Source organism: Emys orbicularis, chromosome 8, assembly GCF_028017835.1.
Source record: "Emys orbicularis isolate rEmyOrb1 chromosome 8, rEmyOrb1.hap1, whole genome shotgun sequence".
Lineage (NCBI taxonomy): Eukaryota > Metazoa > Chordata > Testudines > Emydidae > Emys > Emys orbicularis.
The window spans coordinates 3102741-3120977 of NC_088690.1; the positions used below are offsets into that span (position 1 = coordinate 3102741).

Below are 18237 nucleotides of genomic sequence, written 5' to 3' on the forward strand. Positions count from 1 at the left end.
TGCAGGGCGGGCGGGGTGGCCTGGCAGCAGCCCCAGCAGAGCATCATGGTCCCCCCTCTGGCCGATGCAGCAGCGGCGCTGGGGGAGTTTGGGGGAGTCCCCTCTTAGCCACAGGGCAGAGGTGGTGACGCAGGGGCTGGAGGCTGTTACAGCCCAGAGCTGGGTGTGACATCCCCAGGGTCCAAGCCAGACTAGTGAGTAGCTGTGTTCCCCTGCCCTCGAACCCGGGGTGCCCTTTACACGGCCGTGCTGCTGTCGCCTCCAGTGCTAGCCTGCTCACAAACAGCCGCCCACAGCCCCATCGGGGTGTGAACTGCAGCTGGGGACACCCACACGCCCTCGGTCTGGGAGTTCCCCCCAGAACCAAACGTCCTGCACGGGTCAGCCCGCCCCGGCCAATACCAATTCACAAAGGTCAGTGAGCTCAGCGAGGGACATAAAGCACAGACTCGGTTCCCGCCGACGGACTTTCCCAAACCCCTCCACACTGGATGAGATCGAACGAGCTGATTAACTCCGAAGAGGGAGATTTTACGTGAATACACAGCACGAGGCACAACAGTCAGAAGTGGCTGCCAGAGTGACACCGATACACCGCAGCTCACGCCTGACGCCCCGCCCCGGTTACAGTCAAAGCCAGCTCTCTTGCCCCACCCCTCAGCAGCTTTCCAGCCAGGTCCCTGCCCCAGCCCAGCGCTGCTGCTTTTGTTCTTCAGGTGTCTGCACTGCCAGAGGCAGAGAAAGGCCGGGAAACTCTGGGGCGTCTGCCCCCCGGTTTATAGCCCCCCCTCCCCCAGCTTTGAGAAGCAGCTCCAGCTGGGAGCGGGGCAACGGGCAGGCTGCGGGGCTGGGCCCCCCAGGCTGTTTCTTTGCTAGGATGGAGATATTTTGCCCTGCCAATGAATGGGCACTTAGCAGGCGATGGCCCGTGTGACCTTGTCCACGCCTGGCTGAGGCGCCAGCTTGCCCTCTGTCTGAAGAACGGGTCTGGCCGATCCCCAGGCTCGGAACATCAGTGGCTATTAGCCAGGCTGGGCAGGGATGGTGTCTCTAGTCTCTGTTTGCCAGAAGTTGGGAATGGGCGACAGGGGATGGATCACTCGATGATTCCCTGTTCTGTTCATTCCCTCTGGGGCACCTGGCATTGGCCACTGTCGGTAGACAGGAGACTGGGCTAGATGGACCTTTGGTCTGACCCGGTACGGCCGTTCTTATGTTCTTAACAGGTGGAGTAACTCCAAGCTTATACATTCACACACAAGGTTGCCAGGTATTTTACCAGGACAGTAATGACCAGCAAATAGGAGTTTTATACTTTGTCCAAGGGGTGACGCCAGGGGTCAGGACTGTCACAAGGGGTCTGCTTGAAAGGCCAAGCTGTGTTCCCTTCCCTGCCGGGGGCTGGGCTCAAGGGTTGCTTCCCAGGGCGGCCTCTTCACGGCCCTCACTGCAGACAGCCAGTCGCGCTGAGCTGCCCTCCGAGGCCCACGTGGCCTGGGGAAGACGGAGGAGAGACCTGGCCACACAGGCTGTCGTGGGACAGAAACTGTCTCTCTCTGCCCAGCTGGCGGCCAGTGCCCATGGCTGTGTGGGCGAATGCCCGATCCTGTTCAGAACGGTCCAGTGGGGGGGGCACCGAGCTGGGTTCTCATCCTGGCTCTGCCACCGACCAGTTGAGTCTGTTCCCCTCCTGCCTTGCGCTCTCTACTCTCATAGACTCATAGACTTTAAGGTCAGAAGGGACCATTATGATCATCTAGTCTGACCTTCTGCACAACGCAGGCCACAGAATCTCACCCACCCACTCCTGTAACAAACCCCTGACCTATGTCTGAGTCATTGAAGTCCTCAAATCATGGTTTAAAGACCTCACTGGGGCGGGGAGCGTCTCCCTCTCAGGATCTGTGCAGCACCCAGCCGGGGAAGGGGGACATCCCTGGGTGGAAAGAGGCAGTTGCCTTTCATGCCCCAGATGTTCTGGAATTACTCCAATCCAGGGAGCCTGGACTAGCCTTTAGTGCTGTCACCTGGCTGTGTTCTCTGGGCCCCGCAGGTCTGTGGTCAGCGGATGGGGACGTGTGAAATGCTCCTCACCCAGGGTCTGGCTGAGCGTGGGAGACCCGGCATCTCAAATGCATCATGGACCAGCTGTAGTGGGCGTGGCTGCTGGGTTGGCTACGCTGCGTGGAAACCCAGCTGGCGTTCTAATGCAAATGGTATTTGAGGTTTCCTCTGAGGCGATCAAAAGCCAAGCAGGGGCAAACGTGACCTGGTGAAGCCTCTCAGCACACCTGTGAGGCAGTGGGGAAACTGAGGCACGGAGAGGGTTGAGCTAGGAATCGCACCGAAGAGCCCCAACTTGCATCCCCTGCTCTAGCCAGCAGGCCCCAATGCCAACGGCCAGTCTGCGGCCTTCTGGGCTAGGAGCACTCCTTGCTGGGGTCATGTTATCCTGCAGTGATCCCGGCAGGGAGACGGTGGTTCCCAGCCTGGGGTCTGCAGGACACTCGCTGGTGGTTGCAGAGAGCTGGCTGGTCACATGGGGCTGGGTCTTCCTCCTGGCTTCCAGCTGTTACTCACACTTGCAGAACTAAAAATATGCCCACTCCTTTACCTTCCCCTGGAAGCAGCTGCTGTAGTAGCCCCTGTGACTGGGAGGGCGAGTGGCAGAGGCAGGGACAATCTCTCTGTTAGGGTTTGGTTCATTAATTAACCAGGAAAAGAGCAATAGTCAAACTAATGGCAAGGATCACTGCGTTCCAAGGAGCCATCTGGCTTGTGCATTTGCAGTTAACTTTAACTGGGGTGTAGCCCTTTCTCCAAGAAAGCCCTGGCTGCTTCTTGCATGCACCCGTGCTTGTTATGAGAGGCCCACGGTTAGGGACCCTGCCTAAGCTGGGGATCTCCGGCCAAGGGACGAAATTATATCCGTGCATCCATCACTGCAGCTGTCGGTATTCGCTGACTGGGTGAAATACCATTGCCAGGAGCAAAAGCAAAATGCTCAACATTCAGTGACATTGGTAAGATCCTAGGCATGAGGGATGGTTTGGTCTAGTATGTCCCAGCTAGTCTGTGCCTGGTCCGGCCCAGCCTGCTGCCCCGCCATGAGTTGCGTCGTGGTCTGGGGACCCAGCATCCTCACTCTGGTGCCGCATCGCACCATAAAGACACAGATGTCCAGCACTTCTCTGGCATGCGCAGAAGAAGGTGGCAGCCCAGCTCCAGGCAGCAGTGAGGAAATAACCCCACGGGGAGAGTGAACAGGAGGCTGGGGGTGTCACCCAGGAGGGGATGTCTCACCTCCTCTCTGACCCATTGTCCCTGCTACATAAGTCCCTCCCTTTGCACTTTTCAGGCTGGAGGGGATGGCGGGAAATTGCAAACCATCTGGAGGCTGGATAACAGCCCTGCCAGGGCTCATGGGTTCCCAGCGGCCTGCCCCTTTCAGCCACTGTCTCCATAGCTCCTCTCCTCGACTTCCGCCCCTTGTGCTGACCCCAGCTCTGAGCAGACCTCTCCTGACCCGTGCCCGGCATGCGTGTCCGGTGGGTCGCTAGGCAGCTGGAGTTGTGCACATCAAGCCAATGACACAGGCTCCCGGCGTTACCCGCTGTGCCCAGCAATTCTGGGAGAGGGTGAGGCTGAGTTGCGTCCTGCTGCTGGGAAGTTAAGAATCAGGCTCTTCCAGTTTTCCTGGCATTCCTGGGGCTTGTTGAGGCAATGCAGTGGCTTTCCCTCGGAGCACCTCTGACTCCGGCCCAGCTCCCTCCCCCTTCCCATGCGGCTGCTCACTCCTGGAGCTGCGGGCTGGGGACTGTCAGGCTAGCAACGCCCAGCGATGCGGGGAGGATGGGATGGCTCCAGGGGCTGGGATCCATCCACCCTGGGTGGCCAGGTCCCCTTTGCTCTAGGCTGAGGGGAGAGCAGCTGTCCTGCCTTGTGCGAATGGTAGCGTGGACTGGGCCCTCTAGATCACAGCTGGGTCACATGGACGGGGAGTTGTGCAAGGAGAGCACGAGCTGGTTCTGGGGCTGAGCAGAGGCCTCCCATCTCCAGGCCGACCCAGGAGAGCCTGAGGGTCAGATCTGTGCTGCCTGGTGCTTGGCAGCAGTTCTGCCAGCTGTGAGCGGGAACAGAGCCCCGAGCGTTGCTCAGAGCCCGGGGTAGCGCCGCCCCCGGGCAAGGGGAGAATGTCTGTGCCGTCTGCTGCCCACAGCTTTGTGAAATGCCGAAGGGTCAGAATGGGCCCTGGTGCTTTGCTGCGTTGGTGGCTGAAATCTGCGGTGGCTGGGCCACGTGCCTGCTTGGAGGAGGGCGTCGGGGGAGAGCCTACGGACGTGTGCGTCTCCTGGCACTTGTCAACACCTCAGCTCCCATGAGCAGGCCAGGCTGCTTCCAGCAGGTGCCAGCTTCCTTTGTAACGTTTCCAAAGCCCCCTTGGTCTCTTTTCAAACATGTTTATCAGGTGGGGGCCCCCTGCTGGAGCCCCCAAGACACTCTGTGCCCCCAACCAGGGCCAGTCCCTTTCCCATGCATGGGGGGTGGAGGTGCGACCAGCTGAGAGCGGCTGGAGGGGTCAGATGCAGAGAACAGACCTGAGGGCCCCGGCCCCGCCAGCCTGGCACCTGCGCTCTCTTGCTCACCGGTGTGTTTCTTTGCTCCGCAGGCCCTGGAGGTGCTCACCTCGGCTGTGGAGTACGGGCTGGATGACCTGAGGAAGGTAAGGCCCTCGCCTCGCGGCCTGAGCTGCCTCTTGTTAAATACACGGGTGCTGGGGGGACAGGACAGTCGGGTGAGGGGCGGTGATGTCCGGCGGGCCAGGGACTGCACGTTTAGCCCGGTGGGGGGAGGGAGCGAGTGGGTGTATTTCTGTAGGTCGACATAGGGCTGCTAACGTTAGGGGGGCACGTCACCCCAGCAATGCAGACTGGCACCATCGGAGGGCTGGGCCGGTACCATGCCAGGAGGGACCCGGCAGGAGCGGGTGATTGTGTCCCTCGGTCGCAGGCTTGTTCTTACACCTCGGATTGTACAGCTCTAAAGGGAGCTGAGGGCAGGGGAATGGTACCAGTAGCTGCTTTCAGCAGGTCGCTGGAGACGGTTAAGGGTGCAGGGAGGTAATGTCTCGGGGCAGCAAACCAGGGCTGTTGGTTGCCAGCTGCTTCCGCCCTGCCGGCGATTGTCTGGAATCACTGCAGAGAAAGCAGCCAGGCCAGTGGGAACGGACGGCTCAGGAACTGGCCCTGTGGGTGCATTGCATTGCGGGAGTTTGTAGTCAAGGGCCAACTCTGCATGAGTAGACTTTGGGCGACTCTATTTCTGGGCAAACTGGGCAATGGGAGGCTCATTCTCTGTGCTCAGTCCAGCAAACGGAGCCGAGTTCCCCGACGTGATCTCAGCGGAGCCCGTTGGCGCCCCTGGGCAGCTCAGAAAGTGCAGAGGTTATGAAAAGTTACAGCAGAACCTCCGAGTTCCGGACACCTCTGGGATGGAGGTTGTTTATAACGCTGAACAAAACGTTCTGGTTCTTTCCAAAGTTCACCACTGAACAATGACTTAATACAGCTTTGAAACCTTACTATGCAGAAGAAAAATGCTGCTTTGAACCATCGTAATTTAAATGAAACAAGCACAGAAAGTTTCCTTAGCCTGTCAAATCTTTCTTTAAACTTGCCCTTTATTTTTTAAGTACTTTACAGTTAACAAAGCACTGTTCTGTATTGGCTTGATTTATTTTTTTGTCTCTGCTGCTGCCTGATTGTGTATTTCCGATTCCAAATGAGGTATGTGGTTGACCTGTCAGTTCTACTGTATTTATTTGATGACAGAAGCACCTGCAGGCCCAAGCAGATCAGGGCCCTCTTGTGCTGGGCACCGTATTTATGCACAGTAACAGATGGTCACTCACCGGAAGAGTCTGTATTGATGAAGGAGGGATGATGATCCCTGTTTTACAGATGGGGAAACTGAGGCATGGAGGGATAATGACATGCCTGTCCTCCGCAGCAGAGCCAGGAGTTGAACCCAGCTCTCCTGACTGACCGTCCGGTGCCTCACCCACCACACAATCCTGCGTGTCCAGAGCCGACGGGGTCACCACCTGCCAGCTGTGTAGATCCAGGGCCCTGGCTCGCCCTGTGCATGTATCTCAGAGCTCGGCTCTTCGGCACCCATCTTAGAGGGGGACACGTACCCGCTTGTTCTTCAGCCGTTTCCCTCCATTCCAGTGCGTGGGTGCGGCCGGCTTTCCCTGGCCACGGTGTCACAGGACCATCGAGGTCCGAGGTGGGAAAACCCCATGAGGTCATCCACTCCAAGCCAGACGGCCCCGCACTTGGGCTACTTCCTTGCTTTCTAAGTAAGATCCTTACACTGCTGATGACTCAGACTCCTCCTAGCCACGTGCACTGGGGATGTGTCAGGGTCATTCCAGGCATGCTAGAGACACAACCCATAGTGACTTGGCTGAGTGCAGCAAAAGTGCCTTCACTCAGCCGGTCCTCTCCGCACGGGACCCGCCGACACCATGTAATGGCCAACTTCCCTACGACGCGCAGCCATGAGCTGCTCCAGTGTCCTTTCAGTGACACCGGCCTAGCTGTGGAGTGGCTCCGAATGGCCGATCCTGCACGAAGCAAGAGACTTCCCCTGCTCAGCTGTGACTGCGGCAGTGTGAGAGGATCCGAGACAGGCTGAGCCGTCCCTCTCAGAGCCGGGAGTGAAGTGAAGGCTCAGAAAACAGGCAGAGATACCGGGCTGGGGGCAGGGATTGGGAAGCCAGGGCTGTGCTTGTCTGAGCAAACTAGTGAAATCCTTCGGGTTAGGAGGAAGAGGGGGTGAGGAATGGAAAAACAAAAGGGAAGTGACAGGCAGACTCTCCTGCCCACTCCCAGGACTGGGGTGGGGGGTGGGGAGAGCGAAAACTTCCCAGGCCAGCTGCCAAGGGACTTGAGAGCATGGGACGTTGCAGTCATGGGGGTTTTTAACCACTGGCATCTCTCTGCTGGGTTACACACACAGACAAATATGCGCAATCAAAGAGATTCCTAAGTTAGGGTGGAATCGGCCTTATGATCCGGAGACTCACCCAGGGTTTCCCCTCTCTCTGTACTGTACTCCTCACAGACGCTAACGCGGATATGAGAGTAGCCATGAACCACTTGAATTCCCGGTGAACGCAGCAAGAGAGCGCCGGGAGGATCTAGGGGAGAAGGGAGGAAAGGGTCACTCCAGCCAGCGGGGAGTTCCAAGGGTCCGCACATCCCAGACTGGGAAAGAGGCGTGTGAGATACAGCTGACATGGGGTTCTCGGGGGACTGACTGCTCGAAACCCTGCGGTTTAAAACCCGGGTGGAAGAGGAGAAGGAAGCAAACCAGAACAGGCAGTTATAGTGCGGGGGAGGGGGTGCAGCCCAAAGGGAAGGACAGTCAAAGGGACTAAGAGAAACTAGCTCTTTACGAAGAGCAGGGAAAGGAATTCTGCGCCTTAGCATGGCCAGGTGACAGGCATCCTAGAGTGTTAGCTTCCAGACACTTGGGACAGCTGATAATTATTCCTAAAATAACACCCAGGTTTTATACAGCGCTTTTCATCTGTCGATCTCAAAGCACGGTCTGAAGGAGGGCGGTATCGTTACTCCCATTTTACAGATGGGGAAACCGAGGCACGGAGCTGTCGGGGAAAATAGGGGCGGCACTAGAAAATTGTCAACTAACACATGTGACACTGATCTTCGAATGGGAAAGGAGGGTCCTCCAGGCAGTTACGCTTTGGGGGATGAAATTCAGTCCCCCAGTAAAATCATGGAACCGATCTTCGGCGGGAAATGGCGCCCAACTCCTACCGAACACAACCAAGTGCTATAAGCAGCATGTGCTTACCCAGGCCAGAGCTCGTCAGGCAAAGCTGGCTGCTTGTTTGGCTGGGTGGACGCAAGAGCGGACGCAGGGAAGGCCGGGTGTGACGTGCGCACTGGAATTTTAGCTCCGTGTTTGCAATCTCGCATGAAATGAATGCAAATGCGCTTTGGTCTGCACTGTTCCATGGACTGCAGACTGGATGTAGACACGGGCTGAGGATTCACTGCAAGGTATTTAATTGGGAAGGAAACGTCCAGGGGTAGCGCAGGTCGTCTGGTCTCACATTGAATATCTTCATTGATGACCTGGAAGGGGGGGGGAAACAGTGCAGCTGGTCCTAAACTGAGGCATTGTGAGGCCAGTTAATGATCGAGGAGCTAGAAATCTGAGCAGAAACCACCCAGCTAGTAAAGGCAAAGTCATTCAAACCAGATATGCAGCGAGAAATCAGGGGAGGAGCAGTGTCTGGAGGAGACCCAGGGCTGAAAATGGGCAGAAAGTTGCAGTGTCACATCGCATCAAAGCCCGTCCAGTCCCGTGGTGAGCTGAGCGCACAGAATCAGCCGGTCACCGATTGGGGAGGGAAGGCCCTGTTTGACTCTGCAATCGCCTGTGGGATTGCGTGGCCCCTTCTCGGTTATTCTGTTACCGGGACAATATTGACAAACTGGAGGGAGTTCAGAGAAGAGCCATAAAAAAGATCAAGGGCTGGGAGCGGTTTCTGAGGAATGCTTTAAAGAACTAACCTCATTTCTTTGGCTAAATGAGGACAAAGTCCTTGGCTCTGCTGAGTCTGTATTGAATTGGTTTAAGCACTGATGGCTCCGTGTATCCGCACTAGTCATGCCGTAGGCATTTTCCTAAGCCATTTCAGGTGCAATGCCTTCTGGGTATTTGTCACGGAGTGTGGGGGGACACAAGGCCCTGCACCCCCGGCTTCCTGCGATTCACCATGACTCTTAGCCAGCCAGTAAAGCAGAAGGTTTATTTAGACGACAGGAACACAGTCCAAGACAGGTCTTGCAGGCAGAGACAACAGGACCCCCCTCAGTTAGGTCCATCTTGGGGTCCCAGGGCGCCCCAGCCCCCTTGCGAGGTCAGAGCCCCGTCTGCCTCCCCGCCAGCTCCCCAGCCAGCTACTGAAAACCTGCCTCCAGCGACCCCTCCCACAGCCTTTGTTCAGTTTCCCGGGCAAAGGTGTCACCTGGCCTCTAACCCCTTCCTGAGTTCTCATGTTACATGCTCAGGTATTCTCCGTCGGTCAGTCTCCCATCCCCCAATGCAGACTATCCTAGCCACACTCCCCTGTCAGCATTCAAAGACCACATTAAGAACAGTCCCAGTTCGTCACAGTACTTATCCCACAGTTCCTTGCTAAGCTTCCAGAAACAGTGCATTGTGGGAGATGCCCCAAGATGGCTGGTGCCCTGTGGGATAGCAGTGGGGTGACTCGTTGAACCGTTTTGATGCAGCCGCACTGACACTAACCTGGGATCTAGCCCGGAAAACGCACCGGTCCCCTTAGCACATTTGTGAACTGGTTGGAACCTGTGTGCGTGGGCGTATGTGTGTTACGAGCAAACTAAGAGGTGAAACCAGTTCACAGCATGGTCAACTTCTCTAGTGTAGACGAGACCAGGGGGCTGGAAGGGGAGCCATAGGAACCCTGCGTTGGTCTGAACGATGGCAGAGGGGAATTATTTAGAGGCATGCTCTGAGGAACAATGAGGAGCCGTAGGATGAGATTTAGATGGGGGGGATATTTAGGCTGAATATCAGGCTGAGCTGTCTGGTGGCACGGTTCCATGCGGCTGCGGAACAGCCTCCCCCGGGGCGTGGTGTGAGCCCCATTGCTGGTGTGATGCAGATTCTCACGCCCGTTCTGCACATGGCAGCAGGGCCTGGGTGTGGTGATCTCCTGCGTCTTCCTCATGCCTGCACGGTGTGATTCAGAGAGGTGCTGGGATGAAGCCAGCGGCCCCTGGCTATCCGCTCCCAGCTCTTTCCCAACCTGCGTGCCATGCGGATCTCTAGGCACTTTCAGTTTTTCAGGAATCCCTCTCCGGGCGCGGGTGGTGTCAGCAGCAGGGAATTCGCCCCTTCCTTCCCGTAGAGGCCTGCATTCCTTTCCCATAACCTGCCCGAGGAGCATGTGTCGCTAGCGCTCTCTGCATGTGTGACTTCCTCTTCCCAGCGGCTCTGTTCCTGGACTAGCACCTCTCGTTTCCCAGAACCCGCCCGGCTGGCGACGCTGGTCGGCGAGGGAACCCACGCCCGCTGTTGGTTCTCCCAGCCATCGTGTCAGGGGAACCCGCAGTCAGGGCTTGTCTACGGCCCACTCCTCGGCTGCGTCTCTTAGCGGTTGGGCTTGGGATGGAGGAGCCCAGCAAAGTATCTTCTGCAGGGTCAACCAAAGCCAGGCTGGCAACTTGCCAACAGCCCAAAGGCCACATGGGATGGGCACATAAATAGAGCAGATGAGAACGGGAATTACAACGGAGAGTGTAATTCCCAGGATGCAGCGCTCCACCTTGAGCATGATGGGCTGGAGACTGCATGGTGAGTTCTGGGAGGGTCCGGAGTTTCCCCCATGACTTAGCCAGGCCCAGTGTGGGGTGTTGGACCCACCTGGGGTGAAAGGGACCCAGCCAGTCCCGTGCAGGACTAAGGAATTGTCCACCCGAAGCACATGGGCCTGGGCCTGCTCCCCGGGAGCCCACGGCTGTGGGGGAACGTTTCCTTTCGAGCCCAGGCCAACGCATGGCGGAGGGGAAGCTGCCTGGCGGTGAGGCCTGGCAGGCAAGGCAATGTGTGGGTCATTGAAAACCAGCCTGAGTTCCCGGGCCTGGGGAGGTCTCGTCTCCCAGGCCTTGTCCAGCCCAAGCAGCTGCGGGAAGGGGCTTTGAAGGCTAGTTTCCTTCCCTTGTGTTCACTGATGTGGGGCTGCCCCTGTGACTAACAGGACAGTGGCTCCCCGGCCAGAGGCAGAGCTGGATGGGGCAGGAGCCGGCTGGAAGGAGCCGAGGGCTTCCAAGCTTCCTCTTAGCCGAGTGTGAAGAAAGTGGTGGTGGTGGGAGTGCGGGGGGGTATGTGTGTCTCACCCCTGCTAATTCCTGGATGAGCATGTTCTGAACCCTGGGCCTGAAGCCGCGGCTAAAGGCCAGTGTGTGGGGAATGGGGCTGGCAGACCCAGGCCAGGGAGCTGTGGAGTTGGCACTGGAGGCATGGGGCTGGCAGTGGGGGAGCTGTGGGGCTGATGCAGGGGGTGCGGAGCTGGCAGACCCAGGCCAGGGCCTGGGAACCATGGGGCCAGGGCGTGGGGTGTGGGGCCGGCAGTGAGGGAGCTGCGGGGCTGGCAGTGAGGGGGGCGCGGGGCTAGCAGTGGGGGAGATGTGGGGCTGGCAGTGGGGGAGACGCGGGGCTGGCAGTGGGGGAGATGTGGGGCTGGCAGTGGGGGAGATGCTGGGCTGGCAGTGAGGGAGACCTGGGAGTGGGGGAGATGTGGGGCTGGCAGTGGGGGAGATGTGGGGCTGGCAGTGGGGGAGATGCTGGGCTGGCAGTGAGGGAGACATGGGACTGGCAGTGGGGGAGACGCGGGGCTGGCAGTGGGGGAGATGTGGGGCTGGCAGTGAGGGAGATGCTGGGCTGGCACGGGGGGCACAGGGCTGGCAGTGGGGGAGACGCGGGGCTGGCAGTGGGGGAGATGCTGGGCTGGCAGTGAGGGAGACGTGGGACTGTCAGTGGGGGAGACGCAGGGCTGGCAGTGAGGGGGGCGCAGGGCTGGCAGTGGGGGAGACGCGGGGCTGGCAGTGGGGGAGACGCAGGGCTGGCAGTGGGGGAGACGCCGGGCTGGCAGTGGGGGAGACGTGGGACTGGCAGTGGGGGAGATGTCGGGCTGGCAGTGGGGGAGACATGGGACTGGCAGTGGGGGAGATGTGGGACTGGAAGTGGGGGAGACGTGGGGCTGGCAGTGGGGGAGCGCAGGGCTGGCAGTGAGGGGAGCACAGGGCTGGCAGTGCGGGAGACGTGGGGCTGGCAGTGGGGGAGACGCGGGGCTGGCAGTGGGGGAGATGTGGGGCTGGCAGACCCAGACTGGGGGGCCGGCGCAGGGGGTGTGGGCCCAGCAGGCCCATGCCCGGGAACGTGCTTCTCTTTGTTTTGATTGTAAGGTTGCCTCGTTCCCCGTCCGTCCGGGTGGGTTTTGTTGAGCTTGTCTCCTAAAAATAGCTGGCTGCTCACCTCCCCGGGCTGGGAACAGCCACTTCCCGCCCGCAGCCCCCGGGTGCCTCCCCCGGGCTGGGAGCTGGGCTAATGAAAGCCAGGCAGGTGGGCCGGGAGGCGGGGGGGCTCAGGAAATGACCGCAGCGCTGGGCCGGAGCCAGCACTGCACAGCTGCCGTCCCACAGACAAAGAGGAGCTCAGGCCCGGGGAACGGGGCCGGGGGGATCCAAGGATTCGTTCGGAGCAGTCGTGGGCCTTGCTGCCGTGCCAGGCGGCCAGGGCGTCGAGCTGCTCCCTGCTCTCCCTGGCGGGGGAAGAGCCGCAGCGCTGGGCTGTGGCGGCAAGATGGACGCGGGTCACCCAGCACTGTGGCGTGGCTTTGATGCCGGTTCTGCCCCCAACGGGCAGGCGCAGTGGAACCTGGCTGCCGCACACGCAGCAAGGGGCATCCTGGGAGGGACAAGGAGGGGAGCTCGAGTTAGGGGGAGCACAGCTAACAGCTCCCCTTCTCCCCCTGGCTGGAGTAACAGCCCCCCAACCCCCCTTCTCCCCTGGCTGGGGTAACAGCCCCCCAATCCCCCCATCGCCCCTGGCTGGGGTAACAGCCCCCCCAATCCCCCTTCTCCCCCTGGCTGGGGGTAACAGCCCCCCAATCCCCCCTTCCCCCCCTGGCAGGGGTAACTCCCCCTCAACACCCCCACAGCCCCCCTTCTCCCCCTGGCTGGGGTAACAGCCCCCCAATCCCCCCTTCTCCCCTGGCTGGGGTAACAGCCCCCCAATTCCCCTTCCCCCCCGGCAGGGGTAACTCCCCCTCAACACCCCCACAGCCCCCCTTCTCCCCCTGACTGGGGTAACAGCCCCCCAATCCCCCTTCTCCCCTAGCTCGGGTAATAGCCCCCCAATCCCCCCATCTCCCCTGGCTGGGGTAACAGCCCCCCAATCCCCCCTTCTTCCCCCTGGCTGGGGCAGCTACCCCTTCAACACCCCCCCACAGCCCTGCTCCTCCCTTTAGCTGGGGTAACAGCCCCCCATTCCTCTCTTTGCCCCCTGGCTGGGGTAACAGCCCCCCATTTCCCCCATAACCTCCCCTCCTCTCCCTGACTGAGGTAAGCAGCCCCCTGTCTCCTGGGCTGTGCTGAGATCTCCCTGTCTGGCTTGTCTAAGGGCTGCACCCTGCAGGCCAGCACGTCTCTATCAGGGATTCTCAACCTGGGCTCGGGGCACCACCCCCTTTAATGCCACATGGGGGGTGGCCTCTCAAACCTGGGGTCACAATGCAGAAAAGGCTGGGAACCCTGGGTCCCCCTGGGGCTGGTTGTCCCTGCCAGCCATAGGTCCTCGCCCTGCCGCCCTCCTGTTCCAGGCCTGTCCACCTGGCGTCTCTCACCTGGCGTGTGGGTCCTGCGGGGCTGTGCACGCTCACAGCTCTGAAGGCAGTGTTAGAAGAGCCCTGACAGACAGACAGAGCTCTCCGAGCGGGGGGGGGGTGTGTGCAATCTCACAGCGCTAGGCCCCAAAGCGGGTCGAGGGGCAGACTGGGAACCAGGACGCCTGGGTTCCTTTCCCAGCTCCGGGAGGGGAGTTTGGTCTAGAGCAGAGAACTGGACGCCTGGCTTCTGGTTTTGATGGTTCTGTCCCAACTCACTGGGATTTTAGGCAAGTCACTTCGCTGTCTGTGCCAACTGGAGACCCCAATACGTCCCTCCTGGGCTGGGGCAGGGAGCTGTGAGTCTAAACCCGAGTGGCTTTGAGGTGCCTTGGAGTGGGGGTGGGGCAGTCACAGCCAGTGGCTACCCCGTGCCCCCACCGCTCTCACCCTCTGGGGCAGGTAAAGCGTTTTACAGCCCTAGGCACCTGGCAGAGGGCCGGTCTCCCATGTCGTGCCCTGCTGCCCCGGAGCCAAGCAGCCAGCAGGACAAGGAACAAAGAGCAGGTCTGGACGTGCCGGCAGCGGGGCCTAGTGGTGTGGGGGAGAGGCCGGGGGCGTGCGGTGCTGAGCCCTCCCCCGCAGGCCAGGCGGAAAGGAATCTCTGCCCAGCCCTGCGTGAAGTTCTCCAGCAGGCTTTGGCGATGCTGAGGGGCCTCCAAGGGGGGCCCCGATCCTCAAAGGCACCGAACGAACTCCCATTAACTTCCATAGCAGTGAGGAATCGGGCCCGGCTCCTCAGTCACCTGCCCCCCTCACAGCACGTGGGCGGGCGATGCCCCCGGGTCGCCCCCCGCCCCTGGCGCTCCTGGCCATCTGGCTGGCATGTCTGCATGGGGGTCTGTCCAGCCTGCGCCTCACTCCCACCCGAATACTCCACGCTTGGCCCTTTTCTAGGCCCGTCCATGCCCACAGCTTCACAGGCGGCCAGCGCCCGCCCTGGCCCACTTTGGTGCTTTGACTAAGCCGGCAGGGTTCACGGAGCGGACGCCCCCAGCGCGGACGCGGTCAGACTGGGATAAAAGCACGCAGGCCAGCGTAGCTCATGCCGGTCTGGTGAAGCCAAATAATCGGTACTGGTGTAAAACGCCTCCTCCCCGCGTATCTGCATCCCCACGTTCGAGCTGACCCCTCACACCCCCGCCACCGGCCGCCATGGTGATGCTGGTAAAACTCAGAGTGGAGACCCCCTAAGCCTCGCTCCCTCCCGCCGGACAGGTGAGTGCCATTGTCTGTTTGCCCTGTTGGAGAAACTGAGGCAGGGAGCAGGGGCCTGGCCGAAGTCTGCCAGAGCTCAGAACAGAATCCTGGGCTTCTGACCCCTAGCAACCGGCTCTTCCCCACGACCATCCTTCCCTCTCCCTCCCCCGCCTGCCCGCAGGGTGAGTTCGGGGGGGTGCTGGGGGGCGGTAGAAAGCCGCACCCCTGGTCTTGGTGAGCAGCTGGCACGTGGAATCCAGAGCCAGGCTCCTCTCGGCCCCGCTGTCGGTTCCAACGATGCTGCCCACCCTGCGGGGGAGGGGCCGGGGGCAGTGATTTATTTGTGAAGTTCCCAGAAAGCAGGAAGCCAAAACAAAAAGCGGAGGCTGTTTGTGACACAGCTGCGGTCGCCTGCCGGGGCGGTGATGTTGCTGCGCGCCTGGGAGACTCACAGCCACAGTGGGGCTTGAGCTCAGACCCCGTCACTGGCGCAGGGAGCAAATCTCCATTAACTGGGAGCAATATAGGGACACAGACACGCAGCCAAGCAGCTCTGCTTCCTTCCCGGAGAGGGCTCTGGTGCATGGGGGCGGCTGCCAATGAAGAATAAAGCAAACGGCAGGGAAAGCGCAGAGCAGGGAAGTGACGGGAAAAGCTGCGCCCCGCTGGGAAGCCAGGAGGATGGAGCAGTGGGGGGAGGACACCACGCTGGGAGGGGTTGCAAGCACTGTGGAGGACAGTGCAGGGTTTTAGGAGCCCCTCCGAGGCCTGGCTAGCTCATACCAGCCTCGGGCTGTTTAGGGCATTGCATTTAGCGGCCTCTTTTTGTGTCACAGGCTCCCAGCCGTGTTTCAAAATACACCGTCCTGGCTGGCTCAGCCAGACTCTGGTTAAACAGAAGGCAAACGCTGAGCGGTCGGAGGGGGGAAGGAAGAGATCACGCTGGGTGGGGGAGGATGACAAAGTCTCACATGGCGGGCGATGTTTGGGGTCAGGTGGCGGAGGCGGCGAGGTCGGCTGGCTCTTGCTTTCCCTGGCCTGGCCCCAGGACACCCCTCAGGATCAGCCTGGCGAAGGCTGGGATCCCATGGTGCCGTTTGCTCCTTCCTCGTCTCGTAACTTCAGCCGGCCCGGGCTGCGCTTCCCTCTGCCATGCCAAAGTTTCTCTGAGTTCCCCCCTTTGCAGGGGACAGCCCATCCCCTCGGTATTCTGGGCACCAATTCGGCCTCACGTCTGCAACAGCCGGTTTGGCCCCTGGCTTTCCGTGTCCCCCAGCGCGGGACGCGGCCCTGGAGCTGTCTCTGGTTGGCCCGGCCCCGCCTGGCTGGCTCGCGCCCTGCGCCGTTGCTCGTTGTCGGTTAATGAAACGTTTGCTGAGCTCGCTCGTTGGGAAGTGGTTCCTGTGGCTGATTGTCCTCCCGGCGTGCGCTGCCCCAGGCGAGAAGTAGCCCCCGGCGGGTTAAAGCGCACCCGAGGTGAAGTCCAAGGCAGGCCGGGCCGCCAGCCACCGTCAAAGTGGAGTGGTGCATTCTCCATCCCGGGGAGTCTCTCAGTAAACGCCAGGCAAGCTCCAGCACCAGGCACCGAGCTCGCTGCTGGCTTCCCGGGGTGACGTTCTCCGGGGGGGTTCAGACCAGATGCTCAGAGCAGTCCCTGCTGGCCGGGAGATCTCTGGCTACTCCCGGACTGTGGCTCAGCCCAGCCCAGCGGCCCATCTAGGCTGGGATCCAGGCTGGTCCCAGACCAGACCAGTGCGCTCTGATCCGGTCCCCGGTCTCTGACAATAGCCAGCACTTGAAGCTCGTTCCAGTTCACGCTGGGACCCTCCTTCTGCCTGGCGACGCACTGCGTCACTCCGGGGGGAATTCGCGCCTGCCCCCAGCGGCAGACCCTCGTGCCCAGACACATGCGGGCTCAGCCAAGGGGTTGGCAGCTCTTCCGTGGAGCCTGTGGTGGGGGCTGCGGTGCAGGCAGCGTATGGCAGAGCACGATCAGCTGGGGGCAGTCTCCATCACGCCCCCCCACACTCCCCGTGCCTGCTTCCATCTGCTTCATGGAACATGAGGCGCGACGCTCCGGCCCCCTGCGCGTCGGTCGGTCGTGGCGAACCTTGGGCTTGCCCAAGTTAAAATCCCCTCTGCCAGCCCCCTGCATGGCATGCTCCCTCTGCCCTGCCAAAGCAGTGACGCCCAAGGGGGGTGGGATCGACACCACCTGGGTCTCCAGCGCTCTGGGGTCAGAGCAGGCGTCTAACGTTAAAACTGGGTGCGGGTCCAGCGCCCCGGCTCTCCACAGTGCCTCCGGAGCCTGGCTTTGACTGGCGAGGAGGGGGCACTGGCTGATGGGTGAGGATGGAGAGCCGGGTACTCTGATGGGATGGACAGTCCCTACCCCTGGCTGTGGTGGGTGGGGGTCGGAGAGATGCTGCTGAGACAATGCCTCCTCTCCCCCCTCCAGGAGTAATGGCCTGGCACCCCGCAGGCAGGCAGTGGGGCCAGGAATGGGGGGGGCTCTCTGTGGCCCAGCTGGAAGGAGGATTAGGGTTTTCCTGTTCCCCTGGATGGTGGGAAGCAGCTGCAGTCGGCAGCCTGCTGTGATACTGTTGACACCTCCTGGTGTTACCTCCGGGCAGCGGGATGGGGCAGTGACGACCTGCCAGCTGGCCCTGGGCCCAGGCTCATGGAAAGCGCTGAGGGAAGAGGCCTGTTTGCCGATGCTCAGGTGACAGTTAATCCGGTTTTCTCTGCCCCAGATCACCCCCCCAAACGCCGGCCACCCTCTGGGAAAGGCTCGCGAGCAAGTCACCGCCAGGCTGCCTGGCAATGCGGGTGCTGCCCGAGCCAGGCTCTGCAGGGGCGCAGTTTGTCATGGCAGGCGGCCGCTGCTCAGGAGAGGGCCAGGACTGGAGTAAGAGGGGTAGTGTGGGATTGAAGGGCCTTGGTAGAGCTGGGGGGGGGGGGAAGCCCAGAGCTGTGGGTCAGGATTGAGGGGCACTGGCAGATCTGCGGGGGGAAGCCCAGGGCTGGGGTAGCAGGGGCTGCGGGTCGGGAGTGAGGGGCATGGGGGGAGTCCAGGGCTGGGGTAGCAGGGGCTGCAGGTCGGGAGTGAGGGGCACGGGGGTGGGAGGTCCAGGGCTGGGGTAGCAGGGGCTGCAGGTCGGGAGTGAGGGGCACGGGGGTGTGTGTGTGTCCAGGGCTGGGGTAGCAGGGGCTGTGGGTTGGGAGTGAGGGGCATGTGGGGGAGGAGCCCAGGGCTGGGGTAGCAGGGGCTGCAGGTCGGGAGTGAGAGGCGCGGGGGGAGGCCAGGGCTGGGGTAGGAGGGGCTGTGGGTCGGGAGTGAGGGGCACGGGGGGAGTCCAGGGCTGGGGTAGGAGGGGCTGTGGGTCGGGAGTGAGGGGCACGGGGGGAGTCCAGGGCTGGGGTAGCAGGGGCTGCGGGTCAGGAGTGAGGGGCCTGGGGGGGTGAGCCCAGGGTTGGGGTAGCAGGGGCTGCGGGTCAGGAGTGAGGGGCATGGGGGGGGGGGTGAG

At 61.0% G+C, this 18237-nt stretch overlaps 1 protein-coding gene across 1 annotated transcript in view; it reads left to right on the forward strand.

The window, feature by feature from the left end:
• The window catches only part of BTBD19 (BTB domain containing 19), a 60126-nt gene that overhangs the window by 13535 nt on the left and 28354 nt on the right, over positions 1-18237 (forward strand). Inside the window, exon 3 of the mRNA XM_065409268.1 lies at positions 4670-4723. Within this exon, the coding sequence (XP_065265340.1) occupies positions 4670-4723 (54 nt within the window). The remainder of the gene's footprint in view (positions 1-4669; positions 4724-18237) is intronic.